We start from the raw sequence: 23137 nt of genomic DNA, 5'->3' as shown, positions 1-23137 counted from the left end.
CAGGGTCAAACAAGCCCATGGATGGATGGCCTTTGTGGATAGTGGAGGCACTGAGCCATTGGCCTTGTCTGGGCTCTCATGCCTCCCAAGGGGATGCTAGGTGGGCATGAATATTTGCAGGGCCTGGGGCAAGAACACAAATGGAGGCTCACATACTTTATGTCTGAATTTTTTAACATTATAAATCAAGATCACAAACTGTTAACTAAAATGCCGACCAAGGCAAATGAAACTTTATGAGGACCTGGAAAGTTGGGCTTCAATTTAAAATTTTCAGACTCTTCAGGGTTCTGTGCTGAATGTGGGAACATAGGTGCAATCCTGAACCTACCCCATGGTTTGTCATCCTTCTCTTCTGACAGCTCTGTGGACACCCCAGCCTTCCCGTCCATCTTGAATTCGCTTCCCCAAACTTCCAGCCCATGCAGGCTGTGCCACCAGGCTTGGAGCGTGTGAGCAGGGATCCCAGAGTGCCGCGCCTCTGGAGCAAGAAGGGAAGGGAAATGTAGGCTCCAGGCTGGCATAAGCCTTGATGCTGTGGACTTCTCCTCCCACGGGGAGTGATGAAGCTGGTGAAACAAAGTGCATAGCTCAGGACAGAGGCCTCTCTTGCTCAGGTCTCAGGGCACATTGGATCATGTTAGGGCCCAACAGATTCCCACAACAGACACAGGTTCCATTACTGGTTTGATCTTCCCCCATGCTCACCTGATCTTGGTTTGCAGAAGTGTAAGTTTAAGTCCCACATGGCCCTAGTTACACCCTGGTGGCACTTGGGGAAGAGGGACAGGCTTGCATTCAATGGCCCTAAGGCTTCCTAATTACTCTCTAGCTCTAATTCCACTTTAAGAGGTCATGCTCTCTCCTTAAAAGCATCCTGGCTATGATACTCCTTCGTCCACCCTCTCTCTCCTTTGGCTATTCTAGAACACTGCAGCCCCTCACTATAGGTCTACCATATGGAGTCCTCCTCCAATCCTGTCTCAGTCCTAAACCAGCTGCCTCTACCCTGCCAGCATCGTCACCTTGGCGGTCAAAACACACTCAGTAAGCACTGAAAAATTCTTCAGCCCTGTGTCTGAGATCAAGCCCCCAAAGGCACATTTGTTTGGGCCTGGGGATATATTACGACCTTCGACAATCAGCTTCTACTGACCTTGACTTACTGCAGATAATAGGAAACTGAATAACATGCCGGAGAATCACCCCAAAGCTGATTATCTTTGTAAAACAAGACCTCCCTCCCTTTGGGTGGCTATAATAGGTCTCCAGCCAAAAGGAAGACTAGAGGTTAATGCTTTTTATCTCCCTGAAGACCTTACCCTCTTGCTCTTCTCTAGAAGGCTGAAAGTGTTTTTGTGAAAGCCAGGAAAGGTAGTTTATGTCTGCTTCTATGCTCGGCCAAACTATCCCCACTCACAGTCTCCACTGGCCTCACCCAAATGGTGGGGACCGGATATAACAGAGCTAACGCCCACGACTGTGGGAACAGTGACCCAGCGGCACATGGCACTTTGATTTACAAAGGGCTCTTACCCATATATCTCCGTTTCCTGCCTGTTGTGACATCGCACGTTACATGGCACTTCTGTGTACAAACGGGAGGCTCCCCCCCAACCAGAAGCTTCTATTTTAACCAAGGCTTTTTCCACAAACCAAAGGCTTTCTTTTCTCAGTTAGAGTTTGAGTGTTTCCTTCTCCTTCCTGCTCCCCATTTCTGATTATTTTCTATTGCCTGTATTAGCTCATCGAGGTGTACAAAGAGAGCAGACAGAAGTCAAATCATTCAGTTGGCAGACGTGTGCATAATTTCTATATTGCAACTATGTATTTTGTCTGGTTCCAATTTAGAAAGAAAGCAAAGCGAAACAAAACCCAGTCTTGGCCGAGTCCCCTTCCTGCTTTCCTACCTGCTTTTCTGAACTCAGAAATACCTGTCTACAAAAAAGCACAAAAAGAAGAACTCATTTTTGGTTTCTTTCTCCAAAACGCAGCTCTGAATGTTGAATGCTGACTTTCCACTTAACATTCCGTTCTTCTCAAGTCCCCGCGCCCTTCTGCTAACGAGGACACCAGGCTTGAAACCTCGCTTGACTCCGCACATCAATCATGGCCCAGTTCTGCAATCTTCTTGAAACGGCTGCCATCTTCCTTCCCCTTCTCCACAACCACTCAGACTTTGGGCCGCAGCAACCTTAATGGTTTCAGCAGCTCCCTAATGTCTGTGCACCCCCGCTGTCTGCGTCTGCTCCACTCTGAGCCACCGGAACATTCCACACCAAAGGGACCGTCCTTTCCCAGCATCCTGCTTCCCTGCTCGCAAGCCAGTCTTTAGAATTGAATATCCATATTCCCTGGTTAGGTATTCAGGGTCCTTTTTGATCTGTGTCCAGCCCAATTTTCTAATCTCGGCAGTGACGTGTGTGTGGATTGGCACTGTCCCCTCCATAAGAGAGATCTCTGAGATACCACATGCGTGGAGACAGGAAACATTCCTGACTAGCATCGGCCTATCCTGGTTGAGTATTTTTCCAGGTGACATTTGCATGCTGTCACTTCCTGTCACACTGTCCCACCTAGACCAGCGAGGTGAAAGTGGCCGAAGTTGGCAATTCCGGGAGGATAAGATGCTGAAGCCACACCGTGCCTGGTGCACTGCTGCTCACCTTGACCCAGCTTCCTCATCTCAGGTGGGAGTGCTGCAACGTGCATGCCCTACACTCTTTCCCAGGGGGATCTCGTGAACTTGGGCTTCAGGCGCCCCAGTGGGTGCTGGCTTGGTAACAAACCAGTTAGTGGCTGCCTTTTCTTCTCACTTCCAAACTTGCCAACAGCATCCCCTCCAAATCCCAAAAAAATACGCATTTAAGCTTATCTCAGGGTCTGTTTCAAGACAATCACGGACAATCATGAATGGATTTGAACACACATGCACACAACACACACACACACGTGCACATATACACAACACACACTTGTTTAATAACACAATTAAATGACTGCTTCCCTTCCTGCCACTCCTGTCCCTACTTTTCTATTGGCATTCCCTGAGATTGCCTCCCAGGAAATGGCCTACGCAGAAATTTTTACTTCAGAGTCCGGTTCACTTCTTCTCTCAGGAATCCTGCTCAATTGGTACTGAATTTACAATTGATGGAAACATTTTTGCCAATATGAAATCCAGAAAAAAATATGTACACACATTTTTAATAAAGTTTGTGTGTCCCTGTAAATAACCACTAGCCTTTCTGAGTATTACTAACATCATCCAGTTAAAAGTATTGAAAAAAATGAAATGAAAGACTTATTTTCAAATTGTTGCCAGTTTCCCACAGTTGAAAGATTTGTTACAGAGGATGGTGATTTTTATCAATACAAAATCTTTTTTTTTCCCAAATAATTTCAAAGACTTTCATTCATCCTCACAAAATACTCATGCACTTTGGTCCAGCTCTGTTCCCACCTGACCCACAATTAAAGCTTTTAAGAAACTCCTATTCTTCTCATCATAATCCCTTGCTTGTTTCCCCATGGTCATCAGCAATTAATCCCACGACATAAATAGGCCCTTGAATCAGCGAGGAGCTTTTATGTTGTCAGTAACAGAAAATCCAATTCAAATTGGCTTAAAAATAAACAGTAATGTCTCCTTACAGACTACTCATTAATTGCATAAGAAATGATAGTAACTAGAGCGGAGAAACTACATAAGACCTCGACCAGGTGACCAAAGTTAAGATCCCCAGTAAGGGTGGACAGATGCTACATTCCTCCTGATATGACACCCCAAGAATACAACCTCAGTTATATTCCAACAGGAGGTGTGGAACCTGAGTCCAGTCTTAAGGAAACAGCATATACACCCCTGACTGAGGGACATTAGATTAAAAACCCACATTCTACACAAAGATCAATGTCATGAAAGACAAAGAAAGGCCAAAAAATCATTCCAGATTAAAAAGACCCAAACCTCCGAAAAACACGTGATCCTTAACTGGAGAAATAAACATGCTAAAGAGGATGTTATTGGCAACATTTAAAAATTAGTATCTGTAGTTCCGATCAATGACTAAGCTTCAGTCTTGGACGATAGGACTGGGAGGATGAAGAGAACACCCCTGTTATTAAAAACGGCATATGGAACATAGTAAGTGGTAATGGGATGTGAAGTCTACAACCTGCTCTCAACTGGTACAGCCAAAGTGGCGAACAGGTACAGATCAGAGGATCTGCATAAATAGTAAACTGGAGTTCTCTGAACTTTTCTTACAACTTTTTTGGGAACTTTGGCATCATTTCAAAATAAAAACTTAAAACTCACTAAGCAGTACAAGTGATTAAGGGACGTACTGAAGTCTACGTGTCCTGAGGTGTGGGCCAGTCCAGTGGCTCCACGATTTCCACGAGGCCCTGTTTCCCTGGCTTTCTTCTGTCTCCCTGTCTGCCTTCCTGGGGCCAGGGCTGGCAGTGCTCAGTGTGGCCCACGGTGACAAGACAGTAGCAGCTCCCATCTTCACAGCCCCACATCTACACATCCAGAGGCAGGTCATGTCCCTCAGAAGGGTGAGTGAGGGTCTTCTTCCCCAGAAACCCTTCCCTCAAGTTTGAGAAACCCTGCTTGCTCTGAAACACAAAATCTAATAATCCAGATGAGACACCAACCCTGACACGAAGTCCAAGCTCTTTGATGTAGCCTACACCACAGGGTCTTGCCCAACCTGACTCAAACCTTTATTCCCATTCCTGACCCCTCCCATGAGGCCACCCTCATCTGCCACACCTTCGAATCACTGAAAATCTCTGTTTAAAATGCCCCCTTCACCACCTGGTAACTGCTCTCTACCTCTCAAGACCCAGCCCAAGGATCGCCTCCTCTGGAAAACCTTCCCTGGGGCCCCCACCACAATGCCTTCCCTTCTCTGGGAATCACAGCCCCTCAAACAGCCTCCCATGACATTATAATTCCATGTTTCTACTTATCACCCACACGCCCTGCGTGTTCCCTAACATTTAGAGGGTGCCGGGCATACCTATAAAACATGGATGAGCTCGTCATGTCTGCCCTGCCCACACCGTCATGCTCCCTTGGCCCAGTGAAAACCTGTGGAATGAATTCCTGAGTGAATCTGTGCTAGAACTTAAAACGGTGCTGGACACGAAATAATTCACTAAAATAAAATGTTATTCAATAAAATACATCTTAATTAGTTAGAGTATTTTCCTCTGTGAAAAAAAATGACCCTGTTATTCAAGCCACATGGAACCATTGAGAAACTCATAATTTAGCCAATATGTGGAAAGTGCCTAAGTTCTAATTTCCTGTTTTTCTGTGAGCGGCCACTGTCCCAGCCTGGGTCAGGCCATGCACAGTTTGCGGCCTGGCACTTCAGTAGCCCTGGCTCAGAGAAAAGACCGTCTTTATTGTGCATGGGAAAGTAGGGAAACCTCAGAAAAGCCACACTGCACACATATGACATCACCAAACAGGGGAACAACCACACTCAGCAACCATCCTGGAGGCCCCGCTTGGTGTAGGCTCCTGTCGTGGAACTTAGTTCAGCTCTTTGAGCACCAGGGTGCCGCAAGCCAGACATGCAGACACTGACGGCTTTTGCAGTCCCAGCCACAGCAGGCTGCTGATGCTGCCCTTTCCCGGGGCCACAAAAATGCCGCACAGCTTAGAAAGCAGGCTGGCTCACCCAGCTGGCTGACATTTTCAGAGCAACTGTGGAGCCTGGTCCAGGAAAGTCTAAATAAGCCCCCCTGGATTCATCCCTCATTTGTACTCAAATCGTGGCTCTCAAAAATCTCCCAGTGAAGAGAAACCTGGAGGACACCACCTTACCCAGCCAGCAGAGCCTCCTGCTACATGTGCCTCCTGATATCGGGCACTGGGGAGGATGCAGCATTACTTTCGTCACATTCCCACCAAAAGTACATGACCTGAATCTACCTGTGAAGAACAGCGGATGTGCCAGACTGAGGGTCACTCTACAAAAACAACAGTCCTGAACTCAAAAAATGTCAAGGTTGCAAAAGACAGAGAAACGCTAGGGCGTCTGGGTGGCTCAGTTGGTTGAGTGTCTGCCTTCGGCTCAGGTCATGAGCTCAAGGTCCTGGTATGGAGCCCTGCATTGGGCTCCTTGCTCAGTGGGAGCCTGCTTCTCCCTCTCCCTCTGCAGCACTCCCTGCTTGGGCTCTCTCGCTCACTCTCTCTCTCTCAAAGAAATAAAATCTTTAAAAAACAAAAAAGACAAAGAAAGGCTAAGGATCCATTTCAGATCGAAAAGCTCTAAAAAGAAATGACAACTAAATGCAATGCATGATCCTGGATTGGATCCTGAGTCTAAAAAGTAAAAGATAAAATTGCTATAAATGGCATTATTGAGATAACTGGGGAAACTGGAATATGGACCATAGATTAGATAAGAGTATTACATCAGTGTTAAATGTCCTCAATTTGACAACTGTACTATGGTGACATAAGAATATGTCCCTGTTCTTAGGAAGTAAAAACTGTAGTATGAAGTAGTATTGAGACATGATGGAGGCAACTTCCTCTTAAGTCATTTAGAAAAAGGTGTGTGTGTGTGTGTGTGTGTGTGTGTGTGTGTGTGTGTATGTGTAGGGGAGAGAGACAAAGAATGATAAAGCAAATGTGGTAATGTGTTAACAATTTACTAAGCTGGATAAATAAATGGCATACTTGTTTCTTTGTACTATTTCCAACATTTATTCAGTTGGTTAAGCAACCGACTCTTGATTTCGGCTCAGGTCATGATCTTGGGGTCATGGGATCGAGCCCTGCATCAGGCGCCCTGCTCAGCGCAGAGTCTACTTGATATTCTCTCCCTCGCCCTCTGCTCCTGGCACTCCAGTAGCCCAGACTCAGTGTCCTGGCACATGTGTACTCTCTCCCGCTCTCTTTAAATAAATAAATAAATAAATATTTTTTTAAAAGTATGAAATTGTTTCAAAATTTAAAAATACATTCCACTGTCTCTTTATACAAAATAAAATATAACAAGAGTCTCAGTGACAATTTAATGTTTTGACCATTAAAGCTAGTAAAAGAGTCAGAGTAAAAAAAAAATTATCTATAGATAGATCTTAATTTAAAGTCTCATGCCTGTCCCCAGGCAACATTTGAAAATGTGTAATTAAACAGAGAAGGCAAGAGACAGCTTTATCCCACCACTTGTACAAAATAAGTTTAGTCTGGTAGCAAATTTGACAGTGTTTTTTAGAGGTTTGAAATTTGATATAAAATATATTTGTGGGTACATGTCTTGTGAATTTGTTACATGGTATGTAAGATAGACAACAAAGTTTGGGGTGCCTGGGTGATGAAGTTGGTTAAGCATTCAACTCTTGGTTTCAGCTCAGGTTGTAATCTCAGGGTCGTGAGATCGAGCGCCACATCAGGCTCCATACTCAGTGCAGAGTTTCTCTCCCCGACTCCCTCTCCCTGCCCCCACCGCCGCAGGCTCCTGTGTGTGCTCTCTCTCTCTCAAGTAAATAAATAAATCTTTAAAAAAAAGATATATGACAATGTTTAAAGATAGTATCAACACCTCTGTACTCACAATCCCTATGAATTCCTTACCATCATACTCTCTTTTCTATTTCAGGACATTACAAAAATTCTACAATTGGTGTTCACCAGTCCCACATACTTCTTTATATGTTTGCTACATGTCTATGCGTGTGTTCTTTTATTGTATTTTTAAAAATATAACTTTGAAAAGAAAATTCGAATTAAAGTTTGTGTAACCTGTGAAACATCCCCAAGGAATATCATTAGGGTTCCAGAGATTATAGTTTGAGGACCATCAGATGAGATGAACTTTCAGGCTCTTCAGAAATACTTACTGAGTGACCATAATGCTACATCATTGGGAAGTAATTTGAATACCATGACCACAATCCATGAAACGTATGTCAGAGCACACACTCAGTGACGTGCTGGAACTAGAAAATACTGGTTCACAAAAGTGATTGTATACATTTCTTCTCAACTCTGCCTTCAATGTCATCACATTTGTAGATGGAAATTCCCCATGGCTGGAGTATTTACACCATGGAAATAGGCAGATGCCTAGGCATATAAAGGCGTTGTAAACACAGCAAACCACTGAATGCACTTGGCTCCCAGGTGCCTTTGATGTAAAAGGGACAAGTTAATTCAAGATTTTCAGGTGGCCTTTCAGATACTCAAAAGGAAAATAGAAGACTTAAGCTTGTTAAGATTTTGTAGGCCATAGAGACTGGTATAGAAAATGTCAAGGTGAATCTGGATGATAATTTAAGAAAAACTGCCCCAAACGTCCAGATAAAATCATGGAAACATAATTCACAAATTACATTTGTCTAGTAGAGAACAACTCCAGAGATTACGGTCTGATTGCCCTGTACAACAGTAGTTAGTTTTGTACCTAAGTTAGGTGAGCATATTTCAGCTGTCTTGCTTTGAACTGAATCATATATAGATATCCATCTTCTATATCCTACTTTGAACTAGCCTGACCATCCTGCTGATGCCTTCCTAATGAGTGAAATAAATCTTTAAGCCAGGCTCATTATATGTCTGTAGGAGAGCTATATTTTTAAACCTTTTTAATAATCATACTTTGGCAAAAGTAATGTGGGTTGGAACGAAGGAATTCAGTCCTTTTTTCTTCTTGCCAAATTCAGTGCTGTCAGCCAAGAGGAGAAGTTTTGGAGAAGTCAGAAGGAAAGATTCAAAGCACACCATGTTGGATGAACCGGTCGTCTTGCTCCTCAGAGCCAAGCCTCATGGTGCTCGAAATGTAACCAAGTCTGGTTGTAATAAGAACAAGGACAATCTTAACCACAAACAGATGGACGTTTTGCCAAGAGCCTGGTGCCTCCCTAGGCAAACCTAACTAAACAACTTTATGCAAGTCAACTGTTAACTCCCCACTCCAGAAAAGAGGACATGAACCCTGCAAACTAAACAGTGCCACCCAGGATGGTCCAAAGCCAGGGTAACGTCAGTAGGAACTTTTTTGCCTGTTATAAACCAGTGGGGTTCTTGTCCTTATTGTCCTTGCTCCCCTCTCAAGGGCTTCTTTTGACACTTTTCTCCTAATGACCCTCTCATTCAATTTTAATTTTACAAATATACTGTATATTTGTTTATATGTCATAGGTATCTGTGATTTATACATAGAAAGACTAAGATTCGTTGTTGTTACCCACCCACCCCCAAACAACATTTGGCTCAGTGGGGCCAGTAGAGCCCCCACTGAGAACGAACACAGGTTATAAACTGGCCATTATTAGCTGGGCTCTCACAGCCTCATGATGGCCACACAGGACTTCTTTCTGCAACATGGAGAAGATTGCTTTCCCACCCAGGGGCATCTTTGCTTTCTACTGATGAACAACAACTAGATAATGGCAGAAACAACATTTCTGAGCACTTGCTAGATGCTAGGGACTGAGCCAAGCTTTTACTTACTGTATCACAGTTATTACAAACAACAAAAATTTATTGCTCACAGCTCTGGAGGCTGAAAGTGCTAGATCAGGCTGCCAGCATGGTTTGGGTGAGGGCCCTCTCCTGGTTGCAAATTTCTTGTTGTATCCTCACATAGAAGAAGGGGTTGGGGAGCTCTACCAGGTCTCTTTTATAAGAGCACTAATCCCATTTATGAGGGCTCCACTCCCATGACCTCAGCAATTTCCAAAGGCCCCAACTCCTAATACCACCACCTGGGCATCAGGATTTCAAATATACAATTTTTGAGGGGACACATTCAGCCCATAGCATACTGTCATGGTTTGGGATCTCTCAGAAGCAAATCCTGAGACAGGGATTCAAGGGCAAGCAATTCCTAGAGCAGATAATCCCAGAAAATACCTGTAGGTGAATGGAGAGTGAGACACAGAAGGAGAGGATACTTTTCAAGCCAATTTCACTGGAGTTTAATTTCACAGAACTCTAGCAAACAGCATGAAACACAAGCCTTTGAGTGATTCCCATCTGAAAGGGTGAGGGAGCTGGGGTATTTATACACCAACACTCATCAGTCATTGGTTGAGGGCTGCTCCTATTCTCTTTTGGCAGAGATATACAAATGCTGGGAGCCAGAAGTCAGGCTGGTATGAATGGAACAGATAAGGCCTAAGGTACCAGAGTGGGTACACAGACTCATATAATTCTCACAACATCCAAGAGAGGTTGGCATAGTAATCAGCCTGAAATGGGGCATAAAAATGTGAAATAACATTCTCCAAGTCAATAGGGAGTAAGTGGTAGAGATAAGTGAGGACCCCAGAGGTTACATGCTTAAACCATGCTGCATTTTATACTACCCCTCTCCTTGTACATACATGTTGGTCTTCTTGGTTTTTCCTATTCAAATAGATCCAACAAATTGATAAGACTCATATAAGAAGTGCTCCCTATATGAATCCATAAATTAGCAAGAAAGGGAAGGACTTAGGGAAAAGATAATGCATTGGATTTTGGAATTGTTGGGTTTGAGTTGACAGAAGGACATCTAGGAGGAAAGATCTGGAGGCAGGTACATCAATGGATCTAGCTTTTAAAGAGAGGGGGGTACATGCTGGAAAAACAAGTGTGGGATTTGTCAGCACACATATGTGCTATGGACTAAATTTTGTCTTTCAAAATTTGTATATTGAGGCTCTAAAGCCCATACCTCAGAAGGTAACTATATTTGGAGATAGGGCCTTCAAAGAGGCAAATGAGTTAAAATGAAGTTCTTAAGCTGGGCCCTAATCCATCTGATCTTATAAGAAAAGAAGGCATACACAGAGAGACACCAGGGATGCACTCACACAGAGGAAACACCATGAAGAGGCAGCAAGAAGACAGCCATTTGCAAACTCAGGAGAGACACTTCAGAAGAATCCTATCCTGCGAGCACCTTGAACTTGGACTTCCAGCCTCCAGAAATGTGAGAAGATGAATTATGTTGTTTAAACCACCTAAATCTGTGGTATCTTGTTATGGCAGCCCTAGAAGATGTATACAACATGGTGGCTGTCATCATGGAACAGAAGGATCTACTTGGGAGCCAAGGGAAGGTTTTATTTCAAAATATTATGACTGTTCAATTGAGCCAGTGCTGCAAAGTGGGCAAGAAAGATAATGACTGACAGCTATCCATTGGGTGGAGCATAGGGAAAAAGTAGGAGGAAACTGGGGAAGTTAGCATTTTTTTGGTAAAGATTTAATTTATTTATTTATTTATTTATTTATTTATTTATTTATTTATTTGACAGAGAGAGAGAGGCAGCTAGAGAGGGAACACAAGCAGGGGGAGTGGGAGAGGGAGAAGCAGGCTTCCTGCAGAGAAGGGAGCCCGATGCAGGGCTCGATTCCAGAATGCTGGGAACATGACCCGAGGCAAAGGCAGATGCTTAACAACTGAGCCACCCAGGCACCCCGGAAAATTACCATTTTATATATACTACCCTATTTGGTCCTCTTGTTAATCTTAGGATGGAAGTATCATCCTGCCTAGTGTCCTACAATTAACAGGTAGTAGAGCCAGTATTAGAACCAGGTATGTTCAACTCCCAACAGTCCTCTCTACTACACCATGCTCATCTACCCTATCTTGAGAGTGGACTGCCAAGGACATCTCTGCAGCCTCATCCAGTTCACCTTCTTAGATGTTAAGTGGCCACTCCCATCTTGTTCCTGCCAATTACTACCACTTAAGAAACTCAGCTCCATTTCTGTTGTCCCAACATTCTAAGGCTGAAACTGTTGGAATAGGCTGGCAGGGAGATATGTTCTCACTGCACAGCTACTCTCCCTTCCCAGGAAAGTCTCACAGAACCATGGCCTCCAGAGATCATCTCCTGAGTGGTGGTGTCTCAGCTCAGCTGCTGCTACCTGATCTTAACCCTGCTTTGGGACATAAGTTTCTGTCCCACACAGAGTTTACAGCTGCCCTGCCTTCTTCCTACCATGTCCTGTGCTTCCTACTGACTCCCACTTGGCACTCATCCCCTTTGCCTGGGCAGTTCTGTCCAGGACCTGCCAGGGTCTCATTATGACAAGCAAACCCAAACATTTACCCAGGACTGTAGGAAAACAGATGAGATCATGGAATTATTGACATGGATCTTTTTTAGGAAAACTTATAAAAAATGGGGGAAGAGTGAGAGGATTTGGGATGGATAAATGTTATTCTAAGTGGAGGTTTTATTTCCTGAATATGGTCAAGAAAGGATTATTAAGATAATGGGTTTTGAGCACTTAGAAGAAAAATGATGGCCACTAGACATTAACATCATGTCCCTAAAACATAAAATTTGTCAACCTTTAATGTTTCTAAGCAATAAATCAGAAGTTGTGAACATTGAAGAGTTTAATTTTACGAAGGAGTCTGACAAGACACTCAAAATACTCAAAGAGATACAATGTGGGCTGGACAGCAATGCAGTTAATTATCTGCTCACCCAACCACAAAGCCTCTAGAATTCATCTTTCCTTGGACCAAAAACCTAACTGTGTTGGGCCTCTTTCTGCTTCAATCTATTCTGCACATCTGCTGATTTCACCTTCCTAACTTGAACTCTGGAATTTCCTGCTTCACCCAGATTTAGCCTGACTTGATTTCTATTCTCAAGAAAATACATTGATTTTGGCATGCAACTGAACTGGCATGGGAAATAGGTTATCAGACCAGGGAAGTAAGGGGTAGGCAAAGATTTCTTAACCAGGACATAAAAAGCAAGAACTATCTCAACAACAACAATAACAACAACATTTTAAAAGGATATACAATGCAGAAAAGATAAATTAGATTTCATTAAAATTAGAAACACTGTTCTCAAAACACATCATTAAAAAGTGAATGGACAACTCATAGGATGGGAAAAGATATTCTAAGTACAGGGGCGCCTGGGTGGCTCAGTCATTAAGCGTCTGCCTTCAGCTCAGGGCATGATCCCAGAGTCCTGGGATCAAGCCCCACATCAGGCTCCTCCGCTGGGAGCCTGCTTCTTCCTCTCCCACTCCCCCTGCTTGTGTTCCCTCTCTCGCTGGCTGTTTCTCTCTATATATCAAATAAATAAATAAAATTTTAAAAAAGATATTCTAAGTACATATATCTAACAAAGATATTTTTTTAACTTGAAAACCAATTAGGAAAAGAAAAGAAATTTTTAAAAGGAGCAAAGACATGAATGGGCCCTTCACTAAAGAGAATACAAGTCTAAAGCATACAAAAAGGTGTTCAATATTGTTTTTCATCAGGAAAATCTCAACTAAAACCATAATGAGATACACCCATGTCACCAGCTGAATAGATAAAAGACTGTTACATCAAGTGTTGGCAAGGATGTGGAGCAACTGGAACTCTCACACACTGCTGGTAGGAGTAAAATTTGGTCCAACTACTTTGGAAAACTGGAATGTCTACTGATATCTATGCCCAATCTGTCACAGGAATGCTACTTCAGCATAAATGAGTGCATGTGTCTACAAAAAGACATATGTACAAGAATATTCATGGCAACTTCATTCCATAGTAGCTCGAACTAGAAACAACTTAAATATCCATTAATAGGAAAATGGATAAATAAACTGTGGTACATTCATATAATGTAGGACTTAAAAGCAACAAATTATTGATATTGATATATATCATAAGATGGGTGAATCTCAAAAACATGTTGAGCAAGAGGGGCCAGTCACAAAAGTGTATGTATTTTATGTCACAGATTAGCTAAAATGAATCTATGATGACAAATATCTGAAAAATGGCCATTCTCATTTGGGAATGTTATTGACAAACTACCCAGAGTGATACAGTTGCTCTACACCTTAATCTGAGTGGTAGCTACAGTGGTGGTATGCTACAGAGCTCTGTCTGCAAAAAGTTTACTGAGCTGTACATCTAAGATTTTACTTTTACTGTGTGAAAATTATATCCTAATAAATAATTTTAAAAAATGAGGGCGGATAGTGCTAAAATACCCCAGTATACATAAAGGCTATAAAAAGCCAAAGAGTGGTTTCTCTTCCTGTTTCTTCATTATTAGCCACCCTGCAGGTCTGGAGTTACTCCATTCATGGTTCTAGTTCCATTTTTGATGGCTGGTCAATAGAATACTCCAGCGGAAAAATACCAATTTGACAGCATCTAAATCACCATTGAGTTAAGACCACGATTATTTTACATACCATCTATAGGACAGACATTGATAATTAAACCATGACATGATGCTTTCTAATTCTTTTGGATTTATTTTAATCTTATTGAAAGAGCCTTTAAAAGATAGAAACCTTATTTAGGCACACAGTGCTATCATATGTCATTTTCTGCATAAATTAAAAAGAAAAAATAAGCAGATAGGTTGATTAATATCATCCTAAAACTACTTCGTATTCAGAGCCTAATCTCTCAAGAGCATTTTTGTGCACAATCTCTTAAGAGTGCTCTGTTACTGTATCTTGGATTTTCTCTCTAGTTTCTCCCACATCAAATGTGCAAGTCTAATACTGGTATTTCCTTGATCTTGCATAGGGGTCAATGGAAGATTTTTAGATGACAACCTAGACTCTTATTTTTTCCTCAAGTGGTCCTTAAATACTTTGTTGACTGAAATGTTGAGGCCACCACTATCCAGTGAGGCCCCCGAGAATAACAAGCAAGTTACACGCACAGGAAATGAGAACTCTCTCACGACCATGTGGCCAACAAAGATGCTAAGATGCCCATTGCAATTTCAGAGTTATTAATGAATATGTAAAGCACCTTGTCCTAAGCAATAATCAGTGCTTGGGTAGCTGGGGAGTCTTGATGAATGCCCTAATTCTCAATGTGGTATCAGCTGATAGTCACTGAGGAATAATTTCATTATTATCTCTAAAGCTATGGTTGAGTCAGTTACGTTGTACCTAAGAAAGAATGTAGGTTATTAATGATCAGAGAAGAGGTTAGAAAAAGTAGTGCAAAAAAGTAAGTTGGCACATCTCCATCTAAAGGGGGGTGACCTGCCCAAGTACCCCTTTGGCAGGAATCTTCCTGTTGTGGAGATGGAGGTCTCCACTGGAGAGCAGACCTGGATAACTCAAGCCATTAAGCTCCCCAACCAATGCCCCTTGCTCTGTTTCCATGTTTATAAGCAAAACTGGAGTATGATTTAATGCTCTAAGTAGCTTTCCTACAAGAAGAGTACACTGAGTGGATGACAGGAGTTACTTAGTCCACAGCATATTTAGGTTTCTCATCACAAATCAATAAATTGGCATTCTGACTTAATCACAAGCTGTGTGAGTTTAGTTCACGGAATCCATCCTGAGCAGTGATGGTGCCTGGTTGGCTCAGTTGGCAGAGTGTGTGACTCTTGATCTCAGGGTCATGAGTTCAAACCCCACGCTGGGTGGAGAGATTACTTAAAAATAAAGTCTTAAAAAAAAAGTACACGAGCTGGAAAAAAATTGATTTGATCATGTAATTCACCTGCAGTTCTTTACCCCTCTCTCTACTCACACCCTTTGTCACATGACTGTGCAGTTCCCTTCAGCAGAGGCAGAGTCTATAGAATACTCTTGCCCCCTTGATGTTGGGCTTGGTGGTGCAACCTGCCTTGGCTAACAGAATAAGTGATGTGAGCATTTGCAGTTGGGTTTGCAGGCCAGTGCCTCTGCCATGGCTCTAAGAAGAACACATTCCAGAAAGCCCAGGAAGATGAGAGTCAAATGGAGAGGACCTGACCCAATGCATATCTTGAAGACAAACCCCACTGAGCCCAGCCCAGATCAGCTGAGCTTTAGCCCACCTGCAGATGTGACAGCAAGAAAGAAATCCTTGAAGTTGTTTGCCTCTGAGTTCGGGGGTGCTTTGTTAGGCAGCATTATTGAGACCACAGCTCACTAACCCACCATCCTAGCCATTCTCTTTGAAGCTGCCACAGTGTCCACCAACTACCTGCAGTCACCCGAGAGAGTCACCACTCTTGGGAGCCCAGGGTTCTTTGTCCCTCTGGATCTCTGGCACCTGAGAAGGCCCCCCTAGTGGCTGGAAACTTGCCCCAGTCATCTCCCTCTATACCTGGCCCCAACTTTACCTGTGTCTAGAACTACTGAAACTCAGATCCTTCCTCCCTCGGAGGCTGGACCCTGTGTGGCCCAGTATCAGCCCTGCACCATCTATCTCATCTGCCTCGGGCTTGGGCTTTGCCTTCCTTGCTTCACTGTCCTCTCTCACTGTCCTGGTTGCCAGCAGGCCTGGAGTGCAGAGTCAGACTGCAGTGCAGGCAAACTCCCTTCCGCCAGCCATTTCGAACCCCAGTGTGCACCCCCTGAGAACTTCCTGGAACAGGACATAGCACACCAGAGACATGTGTCGGGTGATAAAATGTACACGGCAATGCCACTGAACTCAGGGTCCCCAGGTCTCCTTTACTAGTTGCCTCAGCTGTTCCTTGCAGCTCCAGCTGTTCATGTGGCTGCTACAAACAGAAAGTAGGTGACCATCATGGATGACTGGTTTGTGAGAATCTAGATCACATTTCCCCTGAAGTGATTTGCAGTGGTGGCTTTTGACCCCTGTCTAGCATCCAGCCAGAGTCCACACTGATGAAGGGGATACACAGTATTTCTCCTTACAAATGATCACCCTGAGGAGAAATTACAGCCTCCACTGAGCCACGCCCAATGTGCTGACACAATGAAAAAACTCACCCCCTTGTCTTCCAGGGTCCTCACTAGATTATGCTTTGGAGGGGGGTGCCTGGGTGTCTCTGTCAGTTAAGCATCTGCCTTTGGCTCAGGTCATGATCCCAGGATCCTGGGATCAAGTCTTGCATCAGACTCTCTGCTCAGTGGGGAGTCTGCTCCTCCCCCTCCTCTGCCCCCCACTTGTGCTTGTTCTCTCTCTCTAGTGCGCTCTCTCAAATAAATAAAATCTTTAAAAAAATAGATTATTCTTTGGGAAAAAAGAAGGATGTGCAGGTGGGAAAGAAGTTGATCATACAGAATTAGCCAAACGTTAATGGCCCTTGTGGTCAAGGCACATTTTTGCAGGGTGTCCAGGCTAAAAGCTCCTCAGGCATGAGGCTATGAACACAGCAGGGACTTTTTCAGAGTGCTCTGAAATTTACTTTGAGGACAACAGTCACTTGTATAAAACCAAAAATAAAGGTAGAAGGAGGTTCAGGAGGAAAGAACTTGTTTCTTTCCAATAAATCACAAGGAACAAAGGAAAAATTTTGGTCTTTAAAAGTGTAATTTCTAGCCTGATATATTAAGCTGCACATTTTCTAGAGGCTGCTGTTTTGAGGCATTAAGGGACTTGTATTTTAATATAAAACACACAAAACCCTTGCTTTTTTCTCTGCTGTGCCATTATCTGACTCTTGGCAGACTTAAAATTCTTCCTTTTAAAACTATTTCCTTTTGGAGGTCAGCTGAAGGCCCAGTTCAAGCACCACATTGATAAAACTGAACACAGGACCACTCTTAAAAGCCAGCCATTATGGGTCCCAGTAGAAAAACACTCCGTGGTGCCAGGCTTCCGAGACATCATGCCTCAAACGTGGCTTTGTGTCAACGCAGCTGTATCCACAGGCGAAAAGTTAAAAGATTTATTTAAAAATGTTTCCACTTCTGGAAGCCCTCTCTCTGCAACTTCGAGGCAGTGGAGAAGCAAAGAGCTGGGGGTATAAAGACATTCTCTCAGCTACTGAACCCGGGTGTGTGATGAGTTCCCGTGCCCAGACCCTGGACCCCGTCTTCCTGGCTCTCTCCTTACATCTGAGCAGGCATGCACACACAAGTGCCTTGATCATTGGTCAGCATCGAGGTCCAGAAGGAAAAGTCATACTTCGCTGACTGTCTATATTTAAATGACAAAATATTAAATCCGTTTATTCATTCTGCAGACAGGATGAGCTCATAGGGAACCAGAATTTTTTTTTTAATTGGCAAAATCTGGTGGCTTAAGCATATGCAGCCCTAATACAGCTTCAGCTTTTGCAATCCAGCGAATTCTGTCCCCTTCCACCTCCCCAAATGGCCAGGCGTTTGACTTTTGTCCTTGTACAATTCTCCCAAAGGCAGTGACTGTTATACAGAATGAATGTATGGTAAGATGGGCATTACAGATACTTGGGGGGAAAGCAGATTATGTGGGGCAACTAAATGGTTGTCTACCAGTGCAGAATGGGAAAAGTGATGTCACTCTTAAAGTGGGAAGAGGTTCGTCACTGATTGATAAGAATAGATAGATAAAATCCCTGGCTTGTAAGTCAGCTTTCTCTTGAAGTATAATGTATATATGGAAAAATACAGAAATGACACATAAACAGCCCGATGAACTTTCAAAAAGCTAGCAGACCCACTTCACCAGCACCCAGAGCAACAAACAGCATGCCACCAGACCGTCAGAAGCGACCCCGTCTCCTCTTTCTCACTGGTCTTTATCTTCTCATTAAGCGGCAGTCAGCAAATCTGCCTCCACCTGTTTTTGTAAATAAGATTTATTGCAACACAGCCACACCTATTCATTTACATATTGTCTATGGCTAGTTCTTTTTTTTTGAATAATTTTTATTATGTTATGTTAGTCACCATACATCCTTAGTTTTTGATGTAGTGTCCCATGATTCATTATTTGCGTATAACACCCAGTGCTCCATGCAATGTATGCCCTCTTTAATACCCGTCACAGGCCTATCCCAGTCCCCCAACCCCCTTCCCCTCTGAAGCCCTCAGTTTATTTCCCAGAGTCCATAGGCTCTCATGGTTCATTCCCCTGTTTACCACCCCCCCTTCATTCTCCCCTTCCTTCTCCTGCCGATCTTCCTATTTCTTATGTTCCATAAATGAGTGAAACCATATGATAATTGTCTTTCTCTGCCTGACGTATTTCACTTAGCATAATCTCCTCCAGACCCTCCATGTTGTTGCAAATATTGGGTAATCGTTCTTTCTGATGGCTGAGTAATATTTCATTGTCTATATGGACCACATCTTCTTAATTCATTCGTCTGTTGAAGGGCATCTTGGGTTCCTTTCACAATTTAGCTACTGTGGACAATGCTGCTATGAACATTGGGGTGCATATAGCCCTTCTCTTCACTCCGTCTGTAGCTTTGGGGTAAATACCCAGTAGTGCAATTGCTGGATCATAGGGTAGCTCTATTCTTAACTTTTTAAGGGCCCTCCACACTGTTTTCCAAAGTGGCTGTACCAACTTGCATTCCCACCAACAGTGTAAGAGTTTCCCCTTTCTCCACATCTTCTCCAACACTTGTTGTTTCTTGCCTTGTCAATTTTTGCCATTCTAACTGGCGTAAGGTGGTATCTCAATGTGGTTTTGATTTGAATTTCCCTGATGGCTAATGATTTTGAACATTTTTTCATGTGTCTGTTAGCCATTTGTATGTCTTTATTGGAAAAGTGTCTGTTCATATCTTCTGCCCATTTTTTGATTTGATTATTTGTTTTTTGTATATTGAGTTTGAGAAGTTCTTTGTAGATCTTGGATACCAGTCTTTTATCTGTAGTGTCATTTGCAAATATCTTCTCCCATTCCATGGGCTGCCTCTTGGTTTTTTGACTGTTTCTTGGCTGTGCAGAAGCTTTTTATCTTGATGAAGTCCCACAAGTTCATTTTTTCTTTTGTTTCTCTTGCCTTTGGAGATGTGTCATGAAAAAAGTTGCTGTGGCTGATGTCAAAGAGGTTACAGCCTATGTTCTCCTCTAGGATTTTGATGGATTCCTGTCTCACATTGAGGTCTTTCATCCATTTGGAGTTTATCTTTGTGTATGGTGTGAGAGAGTGGTCAAGTTTCATTCTTTTGCATGTAGCTGTCCAATTTTCCCAGCACCATTTATTGAAGAGACTGCCTTTTTTCCACTGGATGTTTTTTCCTGCTTTGTCAAAGATTAGTTGCCCGTAGAGCTGAGGGTCCATTTCTGGGGTCTCTATTCTGTTCCATTGTTCTATGTGTCTGTTTTTGTTGTCTACGGCTACTTCTGCACTAGAATGGCAGTGAATGGTTACAACAAAGACTTTATGGCCTGAGGAACCGAAAATATTTACTACCTGGACCTTTGCAGAAAAGGTTTGCAGACCCCTGTTTTAGCGCATGACTGGGACCCAGTAGAAGATGATCATTTTCTAGTAGCCAGATTAAAACATAAAAATAAACAGGTAAAATTAATTTTAATATTTTACTTACCTAACACAACTAAAATATTATCATTTTAATATGTGATCAATATAAAGAATGAGATATGTTCTCTTTTTTCCATACTGTTTCCCAATCCAGTCTTTTATACTTACAACACATCTCAATTCGTGCAAGCCACATTCCAATGTCCAACAGTCCTGTGTGTGGCCAGGGGCTACTGTGTGGGACAGCACAGTTCTAGAACACCTTCAGGTTCTCCAAAGCTGGAGCTCCAGCAGCTCTACCCCTTTGCTCATGCCACAACCAGCCTGGGCTCGTGCCCCTCAAATACATGGGCATTTTTCGGCATAAGTTTCCCTGATTCCTTAACATGTGAAATGAAAAATCACATTCAGAAATCATGCAATTCATGCTTGTCACTTATCTCTAGGATAAAGAGCACAAAGAACTAGCTGCCTAAACTCACAGCTTCATGAGAAAAAGCAGAAGAAGTTGGTGGGGAGACTCAGGACCCTTCGGACTTTTGTTTGTGGGGGAAATGATGCTAACACATGAGCTCAAACAAACTGCAAACAATGCTTTAGATGAAGGAGGAAGGAAAAAAGAGGACTTGATGAGCATCCCTTACGAAGATCCTTCAGCAATTCAGCCATGTCATTATTCTATTTAGCAATAAAAGAAGGTTGGCTACAGGGCTGAATACTAATTCTGGGCTGCCCAGTGATACAAAAATGAAGAAACAAAAGAAAAACTGAATTGTTGCCAATGTTGAAAAATGAAGACATGACACTTAACAAATACGAATTTTTGGCCTCTTTTGAAGAATTACAAGGGATGGCAACACCAGTTCTACATTCCCATGTGACAAACAGTCAGCTGGAAGGAACAGCAGATGTCCCCTCCCCCACAGAAGGAAGGCGGGTCCCTAGTTATCACACACCCATCGTGTATCCTTTTCCATGCCTACCTGGTTTTGAGCTTGTGCCCCCTGCAGTAGACATAACTTTGAAACACCAAGATAACTTCAGATATGACAGGCTAATACTGAGAGTAACAGTTGCAAGCTATTGGTAATAGAAAAAAACTTAGCAGAAGTAAGAACGATTACATTTCAGGTTATATTCTCGTGGTTTCAGTTCAACCTTGGAAGACTTTGTTCTTTTAGCTTATATCTTGGCAGAATTGTTGACGGATTCAGAAGCAAGAGATGTTTTTTATCCTTTAAATATCTGAGACAATGAAGTGTTTAATGGGTAGCTCCCAAGAGCACAGGATTGCAATTACAAACTGTTTCCAGTCTTACCAGCCAAACTGGAAAACTACTCCATCGACATCATTTCTGGAGTTATTCTCTCTCAAATTATTGTGGCATTGGAGTTTGACATACTTGAGGATTTAAATATGATTGACAATTAGGAAGACAAGTTTATTCTTTCGGCAACCCCATCTAAGCTATTTGTACCCTGAATCTTATTAATTTACCTGAACCCTGTTGTATGCACAGTTACAAACGAGCCATGACATTCCATTGCCATGTTATACAGAACTAAAAAATGTATTTTTTAGAAAGTCAACACCTTTTATTTGAAAACATTTTGAAGACTGAAAGTGATTTTGTCAGAATAATTTTCTACTTCTGACAAGACTCATTCTTCTCAAAAGAAACTCAAAGTTATTCTCTTCTTTAATGTTGCTTGCCATTTTATTTTTGAACATGCTGGTGGGGTGTGGCTGTATGAGATTACTGGATCAGATGTTAATAGGAGCTGTACGACGTAGAAGCTCTGTTGATCTAGAAGCTGTGTCTGACTAGTTGTATAACCTAGAAATGAGTTGGGGCACCTGGGTAGCTCAGTTGGTTAAGTGTCTGCTCAGGTCATGATCCCAGGGTCCTGAGATCGAGTCCCTCATTGGGCTCCCTGCTCAGCGGGAAGTCTGTTTCTCCCTCTATCCCTTCCTCCTGCTTATGATCTCTCTCTCTCTCTTTCTCTAATAAATAAATAAAATCTTTTTTTAAAAAAATAGAAAGGAGTTGCCTTCCTCCTCTGAGCCTCAGCTTCCCTATATTTAAGGTGTGATGACAGCTTGGTGAATTCCAACATTTTTATTTGCAACACATCTCTTTTTTCAAGTGAAATTCTAGAAGTTCACCAGATACAGGCAAAGGTGCCTTGGCTGAAGGGGGTGGGTGTGAGATGCTCGTCTGGGACACTCCCTCAGTCTACTCACAGGCAGCCCTGACCGGTCTGAGCACAACTGGCCGAGTGACACACTTTTATTCCGTTTCCAGGTTGCAGAGTTTCTGAAGCAATCATTAAAATTGCCTAGAGTACCCTGGCAGACCTTCCAGAACTATACAGACTGGGATCCCTCTCCTCACAGAAATTCTCCAGGTACCGCCATAGCTGGGGACTATGCTGTGTTCCACTCCCCCCGAACGCCTTTCTGCTTTTCTGAACCTCACTCAGTCAAGAGTCTTCTCCAGCCCTGCCTCCCTTCAGAAAGCTTCCTGAAACACTGTGCCACCTGATCCTGCTTCTCCCCAGTTCCCTTCTCCATCACCAGCACTTACATCATGGGGACCTTATTACCGAATCGATGAACACCCTTGATAGGACCCTGCCTCAGAGGAGGGACAGAGGAGGTCCTGACAAACACCAGCTAAGCTCCATGTGCTCCTATCATTCTAAGACCCCTGCTTTCCCCAAGGGGTGCAGAGTCTCCCCCTGATTCTGCACTGCAGGAGGCTCCCAAATGTTCTGATCTTTGGAAAGGTCACCTTCCTCACATGATAAGCTCCTGCATAATGAGGACACCTTAATCATCTTCTAAATTAAATATGAACACTTCCTAGTACAGAAAAAGAAACTACCTTTATGGTTCAAATCATCATCTCATTTTTATTCCATATGTCAGCAAAGCCTATGGGGCTTCATCTGTGACTCCAACTCCAGGTGAAGGTACAGAGTCAATTCACTTCAAC

General features: G+C 43.0%; 1 protein-coding gene across 2 annotated transcripts in view; it reads right to left on the bottom strand.

Moving 5' to 3' along the window:
* Positions 1 to 23137, bottom strand: part of RIN2 (Ras and Rab interactor 2) — a 238662-nt gene that overhangs the window by 121235 nt on the left and 94290 nt on the right. The window contains exon 3 of one of the 2 annotated variants that reach the window (XM_026502950.4): positions 332 to 569. The exons of the other annotated variant lie outside the window; for it this stretch is intronic. Coding sequence (XP_026358735.1) covers positions 332 to 424 — 93 coding nt within the window. The 5' untranslated portion in view covers positions 425 to 569. The remainder of the gene's footprint in view (positions 1 to 331; positions 570 to 23137) is intronic. 2 annotated transcript variants of the gene reach the window in all.

The sequence above is a fragment of the Ursus arctos genome, unplaced genomic scaffold, assembly GCF_023065955.2.
Source record: "Ursus arctos isolate Adak ecotype North America unplaced genomic scaffold, UrsArc2.0 scaffold_16, whole genome shotgun sequence".
In the NCBI taxonomy this organism is placed as follows: Eukaryota; Metazoa; Chordata; class Mammalia; order Carnivora; family Ursidae; genus Ursus; species Ursus arctos.
Note: the sequence above shows the minus strand (reverse complement) of the source record. Positions and strands in the feature narration are given on the sequence as shown.